At 39.5% G+C, this 22,408-nt stretch overlaps 1 protein-coding gene across 1 annotated transcript in view; it reads left to right on the plus strand.

The window, feature by feature from the left end:
* MAGI1 (membrane associated guanylate kinase, WW and PDZ domain containing 1) overlaps positions 1 to 22,408 on the plus strand; it is a gene marked incomplete at its 3' end in the record, with an annotated part of 339,889 nt that overhangs the window by 161,428 nt on the left and 156,053 nt on the right. Inside the window, exon 2 of the mRNA XM_080350590.1 lies at positions 10,482 to 10,598. Within this exon, the coding sequence (XP_080206716.1) occupies positions 10,482 to 10,598 (117 nt within the window). The remainder of the gene's footprint in view (positions 1 to 10,481; positions 10,599 to 22,408) is intronic.

Genomic DNA, 22,408 nt, shown 5'->3' on the forward strand with positions numbered 1-22,408 from the left:
TTCTTGCTCAATTTTTGTGGCTTCTTGTGCCTCTTTTAAAGTGTGCTTCAACAGCTCCCAACTGTTAGACACATTTTTCTGTTTAAATGGGGTTCTTTCCCCAACAGATTTAGCTCATAATTATTTTCAGCTTTGAGAGCCTGACTTTCTAAATCACAAAGTGTTGTTGCCTATTTGCCTTCTTTATATACTGTACATTAGTAGCTTGGTGTCTCTTCTATATGTCCACAACTGTGTAATTAAATATTTAAAGAAAAAAGCAGGTCCATCTCAGGTTAAACTTAGTTGTGTGCTCTTTGAAAATAACATAGTAAGAATAGGACCTTTACTCACTATTGCCAGGCCACAGCAAGACTTGCTTCTGGCTATTTTTCTTGACAGATTTTGTTTCTGGGAGATCACTAGAGCAGGCTGGAATATTAACCTGTAGTTTCTTTTTCTTTGGTGAGACACTAGAGCACCTGAGTGTGCATCATCCAGCCATGCTGGAGAATGGAGTGTCAGTCAACATGTGCTTTGGACAGAGCTTCCAAAGGACACATTGTCATTTTCAGCTGGTTTATTCCCAGAAGGCCAACATTTTCTGTCTGGTAGAGACACTTGTAGGGAAAAAAATAATTAAAAAAGCAGCATCAAATTTCTAGTGTTCTGATAATGTCTGCATTTAGTGTGCCTTTACAGCCTGACCACCAGAGGTTCTCAGCGTTGGATATTATGCATTCAGTACCTCTGGAAATCAGGCCGTTAATATTGACATATGCCTGGGAGCCAGTGAGGGCAGAGTGAAAAACTATAAAGCTGTGATTAGTATTCAGAGGTGACCTGGCTGGGCAATGGGATTTTGTCCCTCCAGCAATCAAGGAAGAACAAGGATGAAAAGGAACTTAGCTTGACTGCTGAAGGAGTTTGAGGTCATGTTTAATAAAAAGCACCAAAACCCATTACTCGTGCTTAAATTAAAGAGAAGAACCAGCAAAAAAAAAACCAACGAACCAACCAAACAAATGCAAAGAATATGAGTAGTTACTAAAAATTCCTGAATACTGGCATCTATGTCACTTTTTTCCCCATTTTTCTGGAAGAATGAAATACTGTATTTAGGGAATAGGTTTCAGATTTTGCAAATATTTTCCTAGTGCCATTCTAGAAAATGAGTTGTTTGGCATATTGTTATGTGAGGCTTGTTCTGCTAAAGCATTGTAATGCCGTCTGTTTCTCAAGCTGATTTGGCTTTTACAGCTCAAATATTATATCCCACTTTTAGAACATATGGTAACTCCTTTCAGGAGACATACAGAGATATGCATCTCATTTCCAGAAATGGGTCGTTGCCTTTGAGTGAAAGACTGCAAGTGCTTTTCATCTTGATTTTCCTGTTCTTACTAGTCTACCTATACTTTCTTCTTCAATCCCTGCCCTGCTTCTGCTGCCTCCCATGAGCCTTTCCTGCATCCCAGAGAAGGAAAGACTCACTGGCAGCTTTGAGTCTGAGCAGCGGTAAAGAAACAATGCTCCCTTATCCAGGTTGTTTCTTGTAACACAGTTTTACAGACAAGGTGTCAGTGACAAATGCTGCTATGTGGCTCCCATGCAGACTGTGCTTTCCTGATGAAGTATTAGAGGAAGGCTGGGTTGCTCACGTTGCCTAGTCTGTGTTCATTGATGGGAAGGCTTAGTGGAGGCGGGGTGTGAGCCTCTCAGCCTGAATCTTTCAGAGCCGCTCATGGAAAGAGGCTGCATCCCATGCTGCTCTCTTACAATGATTTCATTCTACATTCACTTCAAATGAGTAGGAGTTTTTTTTCTTTTCTTACTTTTTTTTTTTTTTTTAAAGCCTACGTGGCAACATCAACGATTCTTGCCAATAATGACCACTTCATACTCCTCATTGCTCTTCCTTGCTGGCACACAGTGCAAAAAGCCTCAACACAGCAGTGTCTTTGTGTGCAAGACAAAATGCCTCACTTGGAAGAATGTCTTTGCTTCCCTAAGTTCACCTCTGGGTCTGGCTTTCTGTAAAGTTTTGCAGAGCTGAGGCTTTGCTCTGGGCGCTTGGTTTAAGGTCAGCACGAAGAGGAAGCATTTATGGACGTGACTTTAATGTTACAGCTTGATTGTCAGCCAGTTAACTTAGGCCTCTAGTTCAACACTGATCTGATCACAGGACTGGCTAAAGCATTTAGCATGATGCCAGTCCAGATTTAATAGAAAACAAGTCTAGAGTACAGTGCATTACTTTGGTTTTTTGCACATGTACCTCTCCAGGCTTTCCTGTGAAAACCTTAGAGGGCATGTGGCTGTTAATCAGTATAATGGTTTATCTTGGAGACTTTTCATTTTAGTAGGAAAATATTCTGCATTTGTGATCCCAGCAGGTCCCTTCACTCACCTTGTTCTCAGCTGTCATTCCCAGAGACCACTTGAGAGTTTGGGCTCCCTCCTTGTCTTCTGTTTGTGGATTCTTCAAAGTGAAAAAGGAAAACAAAAAGCTGAGGCAAGAGCTTGCAGCATTTATTGAAAACAGCATGAGGGAAGAGAAGACCACTCCTGTGAGTCAATAGCAGAGTAGTAGTAGTTAATCTTCAGGTTTTGTTAGTTGGGTTCATGATTAACTACGCTGTAGGCAAGGAGCGCCCTGGCTGGCTTTACATCTGCCAGCACCCATATGGATGCAGTAAAGCTGTGTTTCTGAAGCTCTGTGCCTGACCAGTTAAAATGTGCTTAGAGTTACCTATGGCCAACAGTTGTTAATACTGCTGACCTTTCTTTTCCCTCTGCTATTCATCATATGTCCTTGTTCCTTGAGCTGCATGCTTTCAGTTACTCATTTTTGCCTCACATGTATTGGATTTTCCCTTCTAGACTTTCCTTGGTCAGGTACGGTTGCCACTTTCTTTGGAGAAATGTCATCTTTTATTCAGTGTTGTGGTGCTATATGAGCTCCTTATGGACACAAAAGATACCAAATGCTTTAAGAAAAGAGGAGTAGAAAATGTCCTTATGTTTTTCCTCATGCCTTTACTTTAAGGTAGGACTCCTCTACATGGAAACCTTCTGCAGCTTGCAGCAAAGCCATGCCAAAAATCAACAGAATCAGGTTTTTGCTATGTGTAGACACAGCTTCAGCAATGCCCAGCAGTTTGTGTCACCCACGAACACTATGGACAACTTGACCTGCTTGGACATAGAAGGGATCTAGGACTGTATATGTAGTTAAACAGTCCTCTTAAAAACAAACAAAACCTCAAACCTTGGTATTTTGAAGAAGAAAATAATAAAATAGATTATTCTCGAGGAAGAAAGATCTAATTACTACTGTCATTCACACAATAGCTATCAGATGACTGAGCTAGGCCTATTCCGGCCCTCCTTTGAATCCTTACAAAAAGAGAGCTTGAACTGGCAAATGTTTTAATATTGTAGTGACTTAAAGCTTCAGGATGTATTTGACTGCAATGATGCTGTGAAACTCTTACTTTCTCCATTTTGTTTCTTGTTCTTTGAGAGCATCATCAGTGTCAGCCAGATCTGTAGGACACCCTGCTGTCAAACATGATCGTAATCAATAGCTTTCCTGCAGGCACCATCTCTGATGGACCATGCTCTCCTTCCTGGGATGCTGCTGTGGCTGTGTTGCCTCCCTCTGTCCCAGGTTCTCCTGGGCTGCAAGGATGTCAGAAGGTGGAGGAAGGTTTCTTTTCCAGGAGCTTTAATAAATTCAAGACTGAAACTGTAGGGTACCAGAAGCTTGAAAAGGCCAAAGCGGGAGAAAAGCTGGTCTTTCTGCTGCATTTGCTGGCATTGAATTCAGCTGGGGCAACAGAAGTGTATTTGTCACAAATGTTCAAAGTTTTCCAGCCTGGTGTATAAATGATAATATTTTTGCTTTTCAATCTCCAAACTTGAGCTCTTTGGTTTTTTGTGGAACTTCTCAGCTGAAAGACTATTTGTTTAAATTTGCACTCGAAATATGAATCACTGCTAATGCACAGAAAATAAGGTGGAGCACCCTGTGAATACAGTAGATTAGGCTAGGTGCTCATAGAATAGCTTCACCAGGGATTTATGATCTGTTAAGTGCATTTCTGTAGGAGCAAATGCTGAATTACCACTTCAGTGCTGGTTCATTCACCCATGCAGATTGGAAGCGATACCAAAAAGTACTGTGCCAAGAAAGCTCTTGCCTGCTCCTGATTCTGAACACGACCTGAAAGTTTTGAGTGAATAAGTCTCCTTCAGATTCACAACTTACACCTAAAATAATATTTTAAGAAGTTCTGTTAGTAATAAAGTAACAAGTGTTATTCATTCTCCAGACAGGAATTACTAGCTGCACTGAAGTGCTCGCTGCTGATTCAGCAGGTCGGCTGCTGCTGAAGTCTTAACCGTGTTCCATCAAAGTTGAGTTTTATTGCTGTGTAGGTAGTTCATCCTGTAACTTTGTGCAATTCTTTATAGCATAACCCTCCAGCTTATCATAATTTCCTTCCACGGGAAGGGATTTTTCAATGGATGTGGCTTTGTTGTTCTGAGAGGGTTTTAAAGCATAAAAATTGGAAAGTATTTTATGTTTTACTTCAGGAAGGTAGTTAAAGGATGGACAGTTATTTTGCTTTGGTTGCGGTATGGATTTGTTAGAATAATGGAAACGTCTAGGCTCTGATCTGAGCAGTTCATCCAACTGGAGTCTGGCTATAGCAGGCTGGTACGAATTAAAGTAATATACTGAATGGGACTAGGTGTAGCATTTCCGCCAAATATCTAGTTTACACCCTAGACCAGCAGGTTTTTGTCAGCAGAGTCTCTCCAGACTGGTGTGGAAGAATTGCTGACAATGACAGAACATTGCTATTGAAGCATTTATGGGGGACATCCACACATCTGGACTTTATGGGACTGGTTTGTGCCCCGCATTAAAAGTTTACTTGTGTTTTCTGTTGGTTTTTAATAGAGGAAAAAAGAGAAGAAAACAGAATTGGAAACAAATCAGGTGTCTGCTGAGCCTTGTTAAGTGTTAAGCTGAACTCCCATGGCAATGTTTAAATATCTTTTTAGCACACTGAGCCATAAAAGGTTTTAAAGTTTACTTGTGTTAGAAAAATGTAGTAGCAATTAATTTACCACCATGCTGTGGGTGAACAAGGCACCTTCATTTCATGGGTGACTGGAAGAAGGAACATGCTTAGATTATATTGAATTTAAGAAGCCACATGAATACTTCAGGCTTTTAAACTGGATGTTTTTACTTTGTGATCTTATTTGAACTCCAGCCAACCATGATGAATGTTTTCTGTCTTACTCTGTATCCTTGTGTCTTTGACCTCACAGGAGACATGAAATAACAAACATAGGTACTGGACTTTATTTACTTATTTACTTAGTAGTTAAAACAAGAAAGCAAACAAAACCATGATGTGTTTCACCTCTTCTCCCAGCACCCTCTTGACAAATGGTTGTTGGAACAGTGTTAAACTGTGACCTTAAAGCCACGGGCGTAATGAAACTGTTATCTGGCAGATGTGACAGACTCATCTTACATAAATCACTCTCTTTTGTCACTGCTGGCATATGGCCAATGAATCTTCTAATTATTGAATGGCTTTTATAGCCCCATTATTTATAATCACTTTTGGACAGCAGCTGGAAGACAAGGATGGGACAGAATGAAATGATATAGCACAAACTATTATCATTTGTGTAACAAGTGCTGGGATTAGGAATATTTGATGAAGATGTGGTTACCAGCACAGTCTTGTTAAATGATAGAAATCTACTCAGCCTTCATTTTTGTCTTCTAAGATGAGCTACTGCCTACGGGACCTTACCATGAAAAATATTTTATTAATGGATCCAGAAATAGAATATGAATCTCCAGACATTAACAAAATGTATGTTTGATTATTTGGGCCATCTTTATGTGAGGGCTTGAGGAAAATCCATTGCAGACATTAGTGACACACAGTGAAGATGCCCTGACACTACTGTTGTGCCCAATTCTGTATGGAATGGTTTTAGAGAAGTAGCTTCTGCCCTGTCTGTGTCCATCTTTTTAGTAAGAATTTAAAAACAGATTTAGAAGCTGTCTTTAGTTACTTTATCAATGTTTTAACATTTCTTTAAAAAAACAAACAAACAAACCTTGTTTTTGGTGGATTTTTTTTTTTGTTTTGTTTTGGGAGTTTTTTTTTTGAGGGAGATGATGGGTTTAAAACTAGCTTAAGGTTATACACTTAATAATTGAGTGGAACTATTTTGGCAGTAATTATAGATGAATTTGTGTTGAGTCCTGTCTACTGGGTGGAGCAGCAGCCTTGGAGAAAGGAGCATGACTGAAGTCACCCAGCCTTTAAGGCTGGTCAACTAAGATTACAAGTCCACTCACCACTTCAGCAAATGGGGGCTGCAGGTTCTCTGCTTGTGCCTCTAAATGCGTGAGGATATTTTTGTTTTGTTTCCTTTTTTTCTTTTTTTTCCTTCTTTTTTTTTTTTTTTTTATCTGGAGTTCTGCATTTTGTAGCACAGAAGTAAAACCTTGCTAATCATGATAACTTATTAATGTTCATTAAATACTTTCTGATAGAGATCTTCAGATGAAAGGCTATGTTATAATCGGGGTTTATGCTGCAAATCCAACATGTGCAATCTTTGTGTCTTTAAAACACTGAACCCTTCCCTTTCGACACAGACATCAGGGCGGTGAGAGAGAGTCTTAATCCAGATGACTCTATTGCACTTTTATCCCTTTAGCAGGGCCTTTAACCTCTCATTGCTTCATGGCCCTGTTGTTTTGAAATGGTCTTTGTCTGCCCACAGAGAATCCCTCTGCTAAAGATACCTCAAAATGGAGATCACAAGAGACGGGGGATTCTGCAGCAATTCAGGAACAGAAAATGGGTTTTTCCATTTCAGATTATATCAGTCTCTGTGAATGTAGCAATTGGGAGCCTTCCAAAGAAGGGTAAAGCAAAAATATATACTAGTGTAAACCTGCTTAAAGGAATGTAATATAGGTCGGAGATCACTGTGTCCTGAGCCTGCCCCTGACCCTTCTTCACACAGGCATCTATAGGCTGTCAGAGTATAGCTGTTTATCAGGATTATCTGTGACCGTCTCAAAACATAGATGGAATAAAACAGCTGCAGTAATTAATATAAACATAAACTATGAAACGATAGTTTCCAAATGCATAAAACATGAGTTCAAAATATATCCTCAGAATATACATATTGCACAGTTCTGGCATGGACTGTCTGCCAGCTGGCAGGAAGGTGCTGTCAGCCCTGCGATGTTCACTCTCAGCTTTTTCTTGAAAAAAAATAATAATAAATCAGGTTTTGCATGATCATTTATTTAGTCTGCTTTCCTTATGGGAAGCTCATGTGTCATTAGGGTAAGAAGCTTCCAGCCCCCCCAAGTCTGCGCTGGTGGTGCTGGGGAAGAGATGGATGTTGGTGTGCAGCAAGGACAGCGTTGGATGAGCAGGGATGCAGCTTGCTTCCCTGCAGCACCTGGAAATTGTAGCAGTAAGCATCGGAGCACAATTCTAAGCATAGTTTCTCTAGTGGCTTTAATATAAGGTAGCTGTTGGAGTACAAATACGTGATAGAGGATTGAGAGTTTGTATGTAGAAACAATCAATAGTTTTCATTAAACACAAAATCATGTAGCTTATGTGTTTATCTCCACAAAATTGACAAGCACAGTCTGTTTCTCAGAAAAGTGTATGTCAGTAATTATTATTATTTTTTTTTTTTTTTTCTTTTGGAGAGAGATGTTTTGTTTCCCCATAGGGATTTGTCTTGGCTACTAAAATATTGTTGTTACGATGTAATGGTTTAGGAGAACAATTGATATACTCTAAAATGCAGTGTAATAATTAAGAATAATTGAGAAAACTAGCCATTCAGTGAAATGCACTTTGTTTCATTCAAAGATAAAGAAAAAATTCAAATAGTAAGATGGAAACATCTCAGATTAGGAGTAGCACAATGGGGAGAGAAGCAGTGGAAAGTTGGTTCTCAGAGTGTATCTTCACATAAAGAAAAGCATTGGTTTCATTCAGCAGGAAAAAAGAAAAGGAACAAAAGAGTTACAACAATAAACCCCAATTTTTGGACATATTTTACTTCTAAAACTTCAATTTTGGTGAGTTGAGTTTAGTAGGGACAACTTTCTTTTTGCATTTTTTGAATGTCTGTATTTCTAAAGCTAGATGTATCAGCATAATTATGATTACAGAAATAACAAGGTTATTTTTCTGTGTGTAAATAAATGCATTTGCAACATCTCCAGGCCAGCAGGAAGGAATTGCTGAGCACTGGCTCATAAAACCTGTATCCCCCAATTTGGAAACTGCTGTTTCTGGCCTGTGTCTTTTGTTCCTCTGGTCTTCTCGCTGTAGGATCTCTCTTCATGCTTTTAGTAGAGAAGAAAAGAAATAATCTCAAAAGAGTAAACATAAGATCCAATCTGCTTGAGAACAGAGAAGTACTTTGAAGGGTAGTAGAATTCTTCTGGTTAACACAGCTCATCTCTAAGGAAACTGGAGCCAAGTATTTTCTTGAGCACAATTTATGCATGGAATTAGACTTTGTGAAGGCAGCACTTTTGCATAAAATCAGGTGGTTCTGTCACCTGCCCTTCAACCCAGCCTGGTGATGGTTGGGTATGGATAGAAGCCATCAGCAGGTGAGACTCATTTTCACAGGGAGTGTGCACAAGCAAGGGGTGCTCCTGAGGGGCAGAATGAGTTTTACTGCTACAATTTGCGCACAGGAGGTTGCTGAAATGTCTCTGGCATGTCTTTCAGATTCTCAGGAACTGCAGGTGCATGCATTTTAGACTCAAAAAGTATTTATCGAAATTTTAAAACTTCCATCTAGCACCAGAATCTACTAAATGATGCCAATGTCAAGCGTGTGCCCTCTGAAGGCTGAACAGATTTTTGGTAAAGATCATCAGAGTGGATTGAAACATTTCAAATGTCAAAGGCTCCAGCATGTCCCAGGGTGGATTCTTTTGTCAGCTTTCTAGACGGTGTTAGTTTTTGTCTTTAGCTCATTTTCTTCTTCCATGCTCTGGAGCGAGTTGCATGGGATGAGCTTGCTTTTGTCCAGAGTTATGGTAGCAGCTGCTGAGCTGAGATCATCAGAGTTGTGAGAAGCCTTCATTTCTGTCAAGAATTTTCTGGAATTTAGGAGCAAAAGTGTGGCTTAGCAAACAGTTTGTGTGTGTGTTTGTTTGTTTTATTTTTTTCCTCTTCTCCTTCCATTTAAAATAGATGTAATAGAAATGAGCATCACCGTGAGCTCCCTGAGGGGACGAACATGAGTGTCACTGTTGCTATAGCCCCTATTTTTCCAACTGCCATCTTGGCTAGAGCGTCAGTGACTCAGCTGGGAAATCCCAGCTACTGCATAAACCAAATAGCCAAACTTTCCAGCGGAGGCTGTAATAGACTGAGATGCTCAATGGAGTGGGCACCGGGGGAAGCTAAAAGCAGATATCATCAGTAAATTGCATATTTGCTGGGGTCAAACAAGCCTTCGCTCAGCAGAGCTTTTTCACCTCTACACATTACTGTGACATAAATCATTGAATCATGAATCACACAGTATTTCAGGAAAAAGCCTACATTATATGATACATGTAGCTCAGTGCATTAATTTCTTCACTGGAATAAGCCCTTGCATTATGTCCAAACTATTTTTCATATTTGTTCTTTCTGCTATGAGAAGCCACACTGTCTTACTTGAAAATATTTTGTTTCTGAGAAAATACTTCATTAAGTTGCTCTGGTTCATATGTTCTGCCACAAGAAAGGATTTGGTGTTCAGCAGCTAGCAATGTTCATTTTCAACTCATTCATCTTTATTCTCACATACTTCTGAAAGTGTTTGAAACTGAATGGGGAAATAAATAGATTGAAGTGAAAAGTGTCGGTTATTAATCTGCTATTTTTAAGGGCTTTGGGTGCTCTTAATGTATTCAATCAATTCTTTTCTATCTCCTGCTGTGTGCTGGGGTAGATACCGGTGAGAACTACAGTGCTTGTTTGATTTTGTACCACATTCAGCTATGTTAGTGCCTCTAATGGGAGAAGCAGCCTTTGCCTTCTCCCTGTCTGCCCAGCTCACCCTCCAGTGAGTTGCAAAAGCAATACACTACCTTTGTTTTTTTGCTTCTTTTTCACATCATCTGTCTTTTCTCCATTTGCTCAGACAAATAAGTGATAAAAGGGAATGATGATCTGTTTAACACCACAGGAAGAAAGATATATTATGAGACAAGAGAGACCTCTTGTTTACAGCGAGTTATTTTTGGTAATTAGCCATTTGTAGAGGAAGATGAGCCTCCGCTCGTAAAGTCAGCATGCCATAATTTAGGGGACTCTGAATGGAAGTCTTAACATTTGCCTGAATTGGAAAAGTTAATTGTGTGCATTTAGAAATAAATAAATGGCTGGTTTTTTTCTTTGCAGGAAGCAGACTGAACAAAGACCTGAGACATTATCTCAACCAGAGGTTTCAGAAAGGATCGCCGGATCACGATCTGCAGCAGACTATTCGAGATAACCTTTATCGCCATGCTGTGCCTTGTAAGTAACAGAACATTGGCGCAGTGGATTGCAAGTAGTAGAATTTAATTATTTGTCGTCTTTTTTTTTGAGTTAGCCTTCACATGGTTTTGTGCACAACTCCAGGCAAGACTCAGTGTTCAGCTTGGGCAGACTTCCATGTGTGACCGCAGATAGGGTTCAGGTAGGGGTGAAAAGGAAAGCAGTTGATCCCTGAACTCTGCTTTTTTGGTGACCTTTCAGGAACAGTTGATGGTTTGATACAGATCTGCGTTGCTTACTGTGAAGAAAAAACCCTAAAAAATCAGCATTGAAGTGAGTGCTTGCCTTAGAAATAGCCTTCATAAATATCATTATGGTCAATGTTCCTTTATTGGTTTGAAACCAATAAAGGTCCTTTTATTTTTATTTCCTTAGCAGAACTTTATTTCTGGTGCTTATTTAACTTGTGAAATTGAACAGCATTTTATGACTGGATGCCATTGTAGCAGGGAACTGTCGCTGTTGGAAGGTCAACCTCAATTCAAGTAGGAGACAAACAGCAAGAGGTAGTGAAGCTGAGAAAGAAATGCTCTTTTCTTCACTCAAAGAACAACCAGGAGGAAAACGGGGAAAACGGAGAAGTTTAGAGAATGTGATCTTTGGAAATTCAGAATCTTTACCCCAAATCAGACTGTCCTTGGCATTTCAGAAAGATGTACAAAGAGTGGAGAATGATCTAATTTCATTGCACCTCCATTTGGCATTCCCCAGCTGCCGGGAGCCACTATTCTAAAGGAAAGGGTTTTCTGCTTGTACTTTGATAAACTGTGGGGATAATGGTTATGCTTTTCAGATCAGGCTGGGATAAGAACTCATAAACATAGTTTAGTTATAGCATACTGAGATGAGCAGCAAAATATTTTGAAGTTTCCTATCTCAGCATGAATCAGAGGTTGTTTATCTTGGTAGACTTACATAAATATTGAATAATGAGGTTGCCACTCAAAAATTGGTATTTGCCAAGACATACCACATAATTGTATGAAGAGTAATAGCTGTTTTCAATCTAAGTGTTGCATGCAGGAGAACTGTGTACAACCACAGCTAAAATTGTGTGGTAGCACTGACAAATGTTTTTTCTCCAAATGGCAGGTGCTGTATATCACCATTGAGTTTATTCTCGTTTTATCCGTGGGAAGAATGGACCAAACTAAGCTTGAAGTGTTGTGCATGGACATAAAAAATAAATATGGATTATTATTTTCTATTGAACACTTAAATTTTCCATTTTGTCAATGTGAAATATGATTAGTTTTCAATCATGTAGGTTGCCTTACTGCAGGTTTCTAAAGCAGGCTGCAGAAAGTGTCTTCTAGGAGAACATGGGCAACGTTAGGTTCAGGAGATGCAATGTCATGATACTGATGTCCTTCTGCCTGGGTGTTATATTCCGATTTCTAAAGCAGCAAATAAAGCAAATGAGCCTAAGTCCTGTGGAAGCATTTTGTGTGTTACCAAGGTTATATTTTGAAATGGTTTCCATTGATTCTTTTCTCTGGTTTATTGAACTTGACGGTGAGCTAAACTGCTTGGACTTGTTAAAGACTTCTGATTTAATATTAAGAGCAGTGAAAGTGATCCCTGCCTTTTAGAAATAGCTGAGGGAGATATGGGTTCTCAGTGTATCGATGAAAATATCAGTACTTATGTTCCATTTATGAAACGAACAGAAAATCTGGGAAGTTGAGTTAGTTATTTTGTGTGTCCATATTTGTAAAACATGTAGTGTTTAATTTTTTCTTCATGTACTGTGGGGATGGTATTAATGGTAGCTTTTAAGAGTGATGTTGATATTCATATGTGAATTTGAATGACACTGCTGCACGTACCGTGGGTTCAGATGCGTCACAGGTCTGGAGATTAATCTAGCTGTACACTCATATTTTTATTCCTTGGTACATGTGACCAGTAAATCCAGAGCTCTGGACCAATCTCTAGTGCTAATGGATTATGAAGTCTTGTATTTTGAAAATGGAATTCCCTGCTGATTATGCGGTAAACACAAGAACACAAGGTCACTTGGACTGAGCATGCTTGGCCTGACAGCTGCTTTTTGTTGCACTAATATAAAGGCTAAACGAAGTGATAATTAGTACATCCAAAATGGAGAAAGGTGATGTTAACCAGTTCTTGTCCAGAAATTTTACTAAGAATCCCACGTGGTTCAGCTCTGACTAGTTTGGTGCAGGTTGTGGGAAAACCCAGAGGGCTTCTGCTTCTCACCCAGCTGGAGCTTTTGTAGAAGGTGGAGGTCAAGCAGAGGGGAGGAAAGATGCTGAAAATTTGACTTGACCGTATTATTTAATGTGACAATGACAGGCTGCTTGAGCATCATTTAGATTTTTACTTTAGGGGAGCTGGTTAAGGATTTGCTTTATTTTCTGGTGAGCCATCGAAGGTAAGAGAGTGGGGTGATGCCAGCTCCCAAGGGGGTTATGGCCATTGCCTGAATGGGTGACACAGAGATGAGCAACCAGAGGACTTCATCCCTAAACGTGGGAGCTGTCATAAAGAATGTGACCTTAAAATGGACCCAGAAGTGAAATATTATTGAAATGAGTAGGTGGTTATTTTGGAAGCTGAGGTCTTCACCTGCTTCTCGATGCCCTGTGCCCCTCCAGCATGCTTCCTCTGAGTCTTCAAACCTCAGCTCCCTGCTCCCCATTGAGCTGATTTTCCCTGCAAAGATCTCTAGTAAACAACAGCTGTGACAAGTTTCCAGGTGGCTTCCAAGTTTGGTTGTCAGGCTGTTGTGAGTGCTCTGCTGTTACTATCACCCCAAACCCACGGGTTTATTTACAAAGCCAAAGCGTTCTTTGGAATTTACAACTTCAGAATTATAATCTAGGACCAAGCCAGAGTAAAGAAGAGAGGCACAACACCTTATTTAACTTTTTGGATGGTGTATCAGTGCTAATGAAGCCATGCATTTACAAGACACAGATCTCTGAAAGAGGTAGTGCAGTTCAGCAGCTGAACTAGCTGAATCAACAGTGTGTTATTTTCTTCACTTTCTTCCTGATATTCTCATTTCAATGTTAAATTCATATGCTGGGTCAGAGAAGCCTTTTTTTTTTTTTTTTTAAAAAAGAGTATTTTTGTCTTCTGTTTATGAAAAATCAGCATCTTAAACTTGAGCAAAGTTATCCTCTTTATGTGTTCAGATAAATAACAGTTTGCATTCCTGGCATGTAGCATCTGCTGTCAAAACTAGAAAAAAATCCTCATATACATCATCCAGATTAGCAAGATGTTGGTCCAGTCTCTAGCTATCCCCTTTGCCTCGTTTTGTTTTGAAGCAACACATTTTTCCTGTTTTCTGATGTGCCTAATGAAGATCACCAGAAATAATGCTCAGTTTGTGGGCTGGTTAATGGCTCCATTGAGCTTGGAGTAGACTGTGAATTGGCAACAATGTTGTGATTACTGATTGGCCATGACTACCAGAAGTACTTTGACTGATGTAGAGACTCTACCCAAAACTTATTTCTAGTGTGGTTTTCACTTATTCCAGATTTTGCCAGCCTAAACACTGAAGAGCACAAAGGCGGGTTTACCAACTGTGTGAGACATCTTGCTAGGGCACCTTGTGGCATGTCTGAGGCCACCTGTGCTGACAGAAGTTGTTGTGACTTGCATTACATCTGATTTGGGGGGAGGCTGAGAGTCTGTATGTAGAGTGTAATGTCATCCTGGCATTAAGGTTCAGAGAGTGTTTCGAGGAGCAGAACTCCCCCAAACAGGATTGGTGTGTGTGAAGATTTACTTAGTGAAAAATGTGATTAGTTGGAAGAACATCTCATAATATATCCATTAAATAGGTGCTTCCAAGTAGCCTTACCTTGGGATATGTGTGTAATAGTGTTAATTAAGAAAGATATGTGATAGCAACTTGTTTTAACATTATGATGCAGCAGCATGTCTAAACCACTGTTCATGGAAGGCTGAACAGACAGGATTATCTTCCTCATTTTGAAGTGATGGTAGAGGACATCTGTTTAAAACAAACAAGCAATACTGACCATTTGTCCTAGTCGCTTATTCTCAGCAACCTGACAGCAGTTTTCTTTTCACAGTGTATTGAGAAGAATCAGAGAGATTATATTATTTCCATAAAGCTTATATCAGCATGTGTTTCTTGTGTTGTTGTTGGGCACATTTACTTGATTCTGTGCTTGAGTCTTGTGTGACATGCAGAGGCAGCTATGGTGGATCCGGCATCTGCACCTTTACTTGCCAAAACAGTGTACCTGGTGGAAGCATGACTGAAATAACAGACCAGTGATCCCCTCCTTATTCATATATATTCTATATTTGTCTTATTTCAGTACTGTGCAATTCCTTTCTTTGCCAGGCTGTAGTCTTATAATGAAGAAAAACTCTGGAAAATGCAAGGTCTTCCTGACGGTAGATGCGACAGGGGCAAGGTCATGGCTAGCCTAGAGTTAAGTCTTGGATGTCAACCTAGACATTATGTGGGAATATGTATTTTTTTTCCCTCCTCTTCCCAAAATTGGCTTTAAAACCTCAGGAGGTCATCACTCAACAGTTGATTCACTTTCCCAAAACAGGTACATGGGATGGGACTAACTGTCTGGAGATTTTAACATTAGAGGTTTACCACTTTCATTTTGGTGTCCTTTCACCTTCCCAGAGTTTGATCTGTTCCTGTGCTTTCAATTACAGAACAGTAGCTCCAGCTGCTGTGGTAAGACTTAGAGGGGAGCATGGAGCAAAATAGAAAGAAATGGATAAAAGTCAATAGTATAAGTGTCAAGTGATCTGTAAGGAGGCTTAGAAAAATGACAGCGGCACCCAAGTATCTGGCTGACCTGAGCCCACTCACATTTCAGTGGGAAATCTGAGAGTAAGTTGCCTTATTCCAAGCGATCTGCTGGTGCAAAGTCTCCTTTCAGAGGAAAACCGATAATAATGATCAAAGAAACTTCACAGTATTTATAGGACAAACTTTAGTAAGTGGATGTAGAAGAGCACATTGAACCTCATTATCTGGAGTAAATGTTTTCATAGATAATCAAACTGACAAAAGGTAGTTTAGTTGCTCCAGGAGCAGTTAGAGCTTCAACAAGTGTAACCACCATCTGATGGAGCTGATGGAGAACTGGAGAGATTAAATGTGCTGGGGTGTGATGAAGCTGCTGTGAAACACGCAGACTTAGATGATTTCCCAGGACAGTTTTCAAAGCCCTGTAGCACTGCGTTCCCCACAAGTACTTCTGAACTTCAAAATAAATTGATAGAAGGGACATGCAAACCAGCTTACAGAAGGATTTTTCTTTAGAATATTGAGCATAATAATGTATCGGTATACTGGGAAAAATGTTGAAGTGAAGAAGAAAGACCTCAATGTTACAAATGCATGTGTTTTTACATGTGGGGATATTTGAGTCACAATTTTGAAGTTATTTTTAGTGACTAATTTTTTTTATGGATCAACAGAATCTCTGACAGTACACATTGTTTTTTCTTCACAGGCAATAAATCATGAGTTTATGCACACAAATGTTCTTTGAATTCTCAAAAGCTTTCCAGATCTGCAGCCATATTTATTATCCAAGTACCTTTTGTTGCAGTTCCCTTCCTAAAGGTGTAATTCTGCTTTTGTAATGAGAAAAAGTTGCAGTGCCCATGAAATACTAATTTGAAGGCCCACACTGATAAGGTGCTGAACAACAAGCTGATCTGTTTCCTAACATACGAAAAGTAATCAATTGTTTTACAAGATTTATGTTAGGAAAAAGGTTTTAAATATTCTTAAAATAGTGTCCTTATCACTAGGGTGCAACATACAGGTACCAGCAGTATGTGAAGATAATTCTTCTCAAGAACATTTTCTTGTGAGTTGATCTAATTTTGAAGAATATGAGGCATATTTTCCATGCCAGCTAATGTACACACATTTACTTTTTTCCTGTATTTTCAGAAGGGATTCTATCCTGAGTGCAGCCAGTGGGTTTAGAAAATCCTTGTAGCTGTGTTCCAGGGAGTGCAGAATTGCAGCAGAGTACCCTGCGGTTTTCAGGGATATAATTATTTCACATATTAGTGAACCAGATGTATTTTCACTTTTGAGAGAGAAAAATGCCCTGTTGTGAGCAACAGGGCCAATATTTCTGTATTTTAGTTCCTTTCTCTACACAGCCATTTCTGTTCAATCTAGGAGAGTTCAGACCTTTTTTTTTGCCATCTGGTCTGTCCTTTCAGATCAATAGTGCATTTTGTTCCAGTGGAACTATTGGGTATTTTTTTTGGTACATTTGGAAATAAAAGCACTTACGATAGCAAATATTGCTCCATCTGCTTACCCATTTGTAAGGAATAGCTTTTTTGTATTTCACTGTACACCCAGTTGAAATTGCATGAGGCACCAGAGAACAGTACAAAACAGAAGAGCTCAGCCTTATAGGCTCTCCCATGCCACTTGCCAAAGGAGATTTGGGTAAGAAGTGTGGGAAGAGATTACACAGTTAGGATTCTTTGTTTTCTTTGTTAGTCTCCAGAGTACTTAATTTTGTGGGGTTTTTTTAGTTGTGTGTATTTTTTTTGGTTGTATTGCTTTGTTTTGTTTTTTTCCATTGCCGTTGCTTTGTACTACAGCAAGGCATCTGCAAATGGGTCTTTAGGTAGTACCAACAATGTCTGCGCATATGTTTTAAAAGTTAAAAGTTTCTAAGTTTGTGAGTCTCTGGGAAAGCAGAGAGTAAATCTGAGCCGGGAGCAGGTACTGCTGTTGGGAGGTTGAAGGAGTGGGGGTGAGTTACCCCCCATACTTCAAAACTGGCTCTGTTCTGCAATAGCTTTTCATATGATGTCCCAGGGTCCTGATTAGATTGTTTGTGATGGCTGCAGTGTCCCAGCTTTTGAATTCATTGAGGTGGTTTAATTTATTTTCAGCTACCGCCATGTATCTGTTCAAGGTTTACAGTGTATTGATTATGCTACAAGCTGAGAAAATGAGTGTTCCAGGCAAAAGGAGCAGTTTAAAATGAGGAAAAATTAAATGTGTAGCTTTTCTTTAATCTGTTCTTCCACTCACATTTGCATTTGGTATTCACATTTGGTATTTTGTGATTAAGTCTCTCTGGAAAGTGCCCATCGCTCTGGTCAGGTTTGTTTATGTTTGGATGAGTTGGTTTGCATGGTGGTTTCAGAGTTACAAAAGACCTGTGCTTCTTGCATCAAAAGTGTCAGTACTGCAAAGAGGATGCCTGAAAATCCGATTTATATGTTATTATTCTGGTCCAGGGCGGTACCCACAATATAGTGTGGGCAAAACCAGTGGCATTCAGAGGAGGAAATAAATGCCTGTGTGATTCCCAGTCACACACATTGCTGCCCTGATAGAGCCCAGGAGAGCAATGGCAGATGCCGGCTCCTGACGGTTTGATGGGGGTGCAGACTTGCTACATTTCATCTTCAAACAATTATCCTTTTTTTAACATTACCATGCTCCTTCACATAAAGTGTGCTGTATTTGTCCTCTAAATCCTTTCTCCCTTTATTTCAGCAGAGAGGAGATTAGCTGTGTAATCATTTATAAAGCTGTTTAGATTCTGCTAGCTGGTTTTCTTTGGGGAGAGTCCTACCCAATACCTTTACGAAGAATGACTCTGAAAATTAATCTTCATTGATTTCCTTCCCCCCAAACCCCCAATGAATAAGTAAGTAGAAAAAAATAGAACAAATATTTCTAGTTCTGCCCCTATTGAAGGGGAAATAAATCTTTCCTATTAGTCAAAATGGTCTAGATGTATCCTTTTTTTATAATATCCTCTTGAACAATTAGAGCTTTGAGTTATGAAGTCAAGATTCCTGGGTCATTGCCAGAACCGATTTGTTTAAGGGGAACACTAGTTCCCTGAATTCCTTTTAAAGGGCTTTGTAATGTCCCAGACTGCTCTTAATTAGTGATTTAAGAGGGAATACATCTGTTTCACTGAGGACTGTGAAAATTATTATTTAAATGGAAGTGTTTAAGAAATGGCTCTTTGAAAGGCTAATGTATCTCCAAAATGAGATGTGGATCACAGAGTAATCAGGTGCATAGCGATCTAGCAGTTCTACTTGCAGGGTATTTTTAGAGCTGAAGATAGAGAAAAACATTCAAAGACCCTTGGAAGCATCATCTGCCATTGAATTATCTTTCATACTTCATCATTTATTCACTGTCTGCACTTTTTCATTAAACTTCATGTTTAACAGCTAATTCACTGGGAGAGAAAACAGTTAACAAGTGTAGATATTGGTAAACAGAGGTTTGTAGAAAGAAGCAATATCGCTCATTAAATAAATGGATGATATTTATCTTAGACCATTATGAAAACTCAAATAATGTCTCCATACTGTATATGGATTTTTCTACCAAATTTAAATGGAATCTTTATGGAAGATTGTCATATGCTAAAAACACGCAGCTAATCTTTGCTCTCCTAGGGATTGAACTGGTGAATCTCAGAAGTGAGGGGCTGGGGCAGGTGACAGGTGAAGGAGGAACTCCAAATTAAGAAGCTGCTGCTTTTAGCAAACTCTTCCTTGAATACATGTGGAGATGGATATTTATAAATGCAGCATTACCGTCTCCTACTGTTCACAGGTCTTGAATTAGGAATGAAAAACTTGAAATTGGATATTTTGATTCTTATACTTTACCTATTAGTTTCTGAGCCCTTACTGCCATCTTCCTTCATGTTTTTCTGGTTGTGGGTTTTTCTTTGCATTTTCTTTTGTTGAGAGGGGGCTAAAACATTAAAGCTGAAAATGTACTTGAATAGTGAGGTTATTTTCAGCTCTCCTAAATCCAGGTATGTAAGGTTTTGAGAAAAGCAGGAAGTGTTGCAAGACATGCAAGAGAGAGTTGAGGAAAACCCAGCAGGACAGTAAATGGCAGTGCAGAAGTAGGAGGGCTGGACTCTGCAGTGGACCCAGTTCTTTCAGGAATGTAAACATCCCATAATGTTAATAAGTATCTTTTCCATTTTTGCGTTCTCATAATTTTAAATATATATTTTGCTATCTCAGCCCTCCGCAATCCTCTGCAAAACACCTGGTGTTTTCTAGAAGAGAACAGCTGATGAGATGCGATATGCTGCTCCTGTGTAACTAACCGCACTGGAGAATCACATTGACAGACAATCTGTAAATTGCCCACATTATAGAACATTGATGATACCATTAAAATGGTAAATTTAATATTATAGTTCTATTAGATTTCACCCTCATTAACTCTGATCTGATAAACAACCTCCGGCGTATTTTGAAGGTATTGGTCACCTTACAATCACCACTGCTCCTCTTTATCTGGCATTCCAAGCTCCTATAGATTTATAGTTCTTCTGTCATCTAATCTGTACTTACTCCTTTATTTTTTATTTGAATTTGTGCTCAGAAGCAGACTCTTTCCTAGAGTCCTAGAGGGCCCTGGGCATGCAATTAAGCATAAAGTCATGCTAAATTCCATTCCTGAGATTTCGGACAAAATTGGTTTTAGAGAATAAAATGAACCCAATGTTCAGGCAAGCACAATGCAGACCCCTGGAGGTGTTTTAAGACTAGGCACTTCGGAAGGGTTGGTACAGGGTCATGCTGGTGGTTGTATGTTCTTGACTTTTGCAAACAGGTATCAGAGCAACCTCAGCAAAATCTTGCTGGAGATGTAGGTGCCAAAGAGGGGAGCAAGTGTGGGCTGTGGCAGCTGCTGCAGCACATCTGGGAGCTGGAAAAGCCCAGGAAACCTTTTTCAGCTGTGTCCATCCAGCAAAGAAAACTTCTACTCCCAAACGTTAATCCTCAAGCAGCAAAACCATGAGCCGCAGCTCAAGAAAAGTAACCTTAGCTCCTCTCAACTGGCAGAGTGGCTGCTATGGAGGTATCACTCGGCTCCTCGTTTTCCTAAGTGAGTCGTGGTTTAATTAGAGCGCTGTCTGGAGGAGGAGGTGGTTGTTATACATCACCTATCACAATGTAAAAGTGGAAAGTGACGCTGAAACGCTGACCCTTAATCTGAAGTGCACCATCTGTGTTTTATTTCCACATCTTGCTGAGTTTACAGTTATTTGAATTCACAGTTTGTTCCCCATTTGCTGTTCCCACATGGTAAGTGAATTGGATCCAAAATGTACTGATGAAAGATTGAGAAGTCTGTTGGAAAAGTTTGTTCCTACCTACGAGAGTGATCTATCTCACACTTCTTCCACCCTGCGAGTTAAATCCCAGCTGTAAAATCTTGTCTCAAGATGGTCTTCTTTCATGGTGGGAAGTTGGGGTTACCATAAGGACAAACACTCCTTTCCCTTTCCTGAAGTGATTTATGGTTTGCCTTTGACTTTCTGCTCAAGAAAAGGTAGAGTTTTCTCTCACATTTAACAAAGTATTTGCTTTACTGTTCCTGTTAATTTGTGTGGATGCTTATCTGGTGGTGCTTGGCATTGGAGCATCACTCTTATTTAGTATTTTTTCTTTGTTAGTATGAGCCAGTGTTTGATGCTAAAATTAGACTGGGTACCATATCATGAAGGGAGCTGTAATTACGATTGTATAATAACATTTTTCATGGTGCAACTTTAAATTACTCTGATTTAAAAATGGGCAAACAATTCAAAAGTGAGTTGAATTTCATTTATTCTTCTCCATTTTTTTTTTATACTACTGACAGCAACCATTTTCTTAAGACATGACTAACTGTAAAAAAGATATAAAATTTAAACATGTTGTATTTCAAAAGCAAGCCATCAATATGCTGAAGGCTATATAAACTTAAATACCTTCTTTGGCTTTTGCTGTAGACCACACAAGCTCTGAGAAATTGATTACTCTGCTGCTTGGAGGGGCTTTCATGATACAGAAACAGAGATTGGCATTGAATTTCTTTCTTTGTGTGTGGGACAATTTTGGGAAAGAGAAAAAGCCTTTAAAGCCCAGATTAAAAATAAGTCATTTCATTGTTTCCTTTCTCCCCCCTTTCTAAATCTTATGAAAGAGTTTTCATAAATGATTGGGGAGCTGCATCTCTGAATAAGTGGAAAGTAAAAGGCTCCATTTCTTTTTCAATAAAGAGGCTTTTTTTTTTTTCTGGAATGTCGCATTTAGGTGCTGCCTCATTGGACTATAATCTGGTGAGAGAGTTTTAGTCTGGCTTATGCAGATTCTTTTTATTTTGAGACATCAAGAGAAGGGGTGAGGAATTAAGAGTTATTTATTTTCGTGTTGCTGTCTACAAATTTACTGTATTCAGTACTCGAAACTCATAATTATCAAAGGCTTTGAACTTCCCATGGGGACTGTGAGCTGACTGGACACATACCCAAAAACCAGCCTGACACTCAATAAGGCTATTGTTGAAAGATCAGGAAGGTGAATCTTGAGCAGAGAGTTTTTATCTTTTATTTTTAAACAAGAGACACATAGTGGGCCAGCACCTTGGGCCAGGTGGTGTTTTAATGAAAATATTTATGTCCCGTAAAATTAAGACTGGTTTATTTGTTGATAATCAGGCCATTCTCCTGTTCACGTATGGTTATTTCTCTTAGAAAAGGTAATATAAGGCTTGTTTGTCTCTTGGTGGCATTTTTCCCCTACCCAGTTCCAACGTTTTGGGAATGGGGTTACCTCAGCAAGAGCAGTCGCTGTGTTTGTGCTGTTGGGTTTGGTAGTGGAACCAAGAGGTGATGTTTTTTCCTTGTGTTGCCTGGCCCTTGCACACATGTGCTGTCAATGTATGAGCCGTCACCTGTGTCCACACCTGTCCCCAGCGGCTTTGTGAGCGATGGCTG

This window comes from Nesoenas mayeri (genome assembly GCF_963082525.1).
Source record: "Nesoenas mayeri genome assembly, chromosome: 10".
In the NCBI taxonomy this organism is placed as follows: Eukaryota; Metazoa; Chordata; class Aves; order Columbiformes; family Columbidae; genus Nesoenas; species Nesoenas mayeri.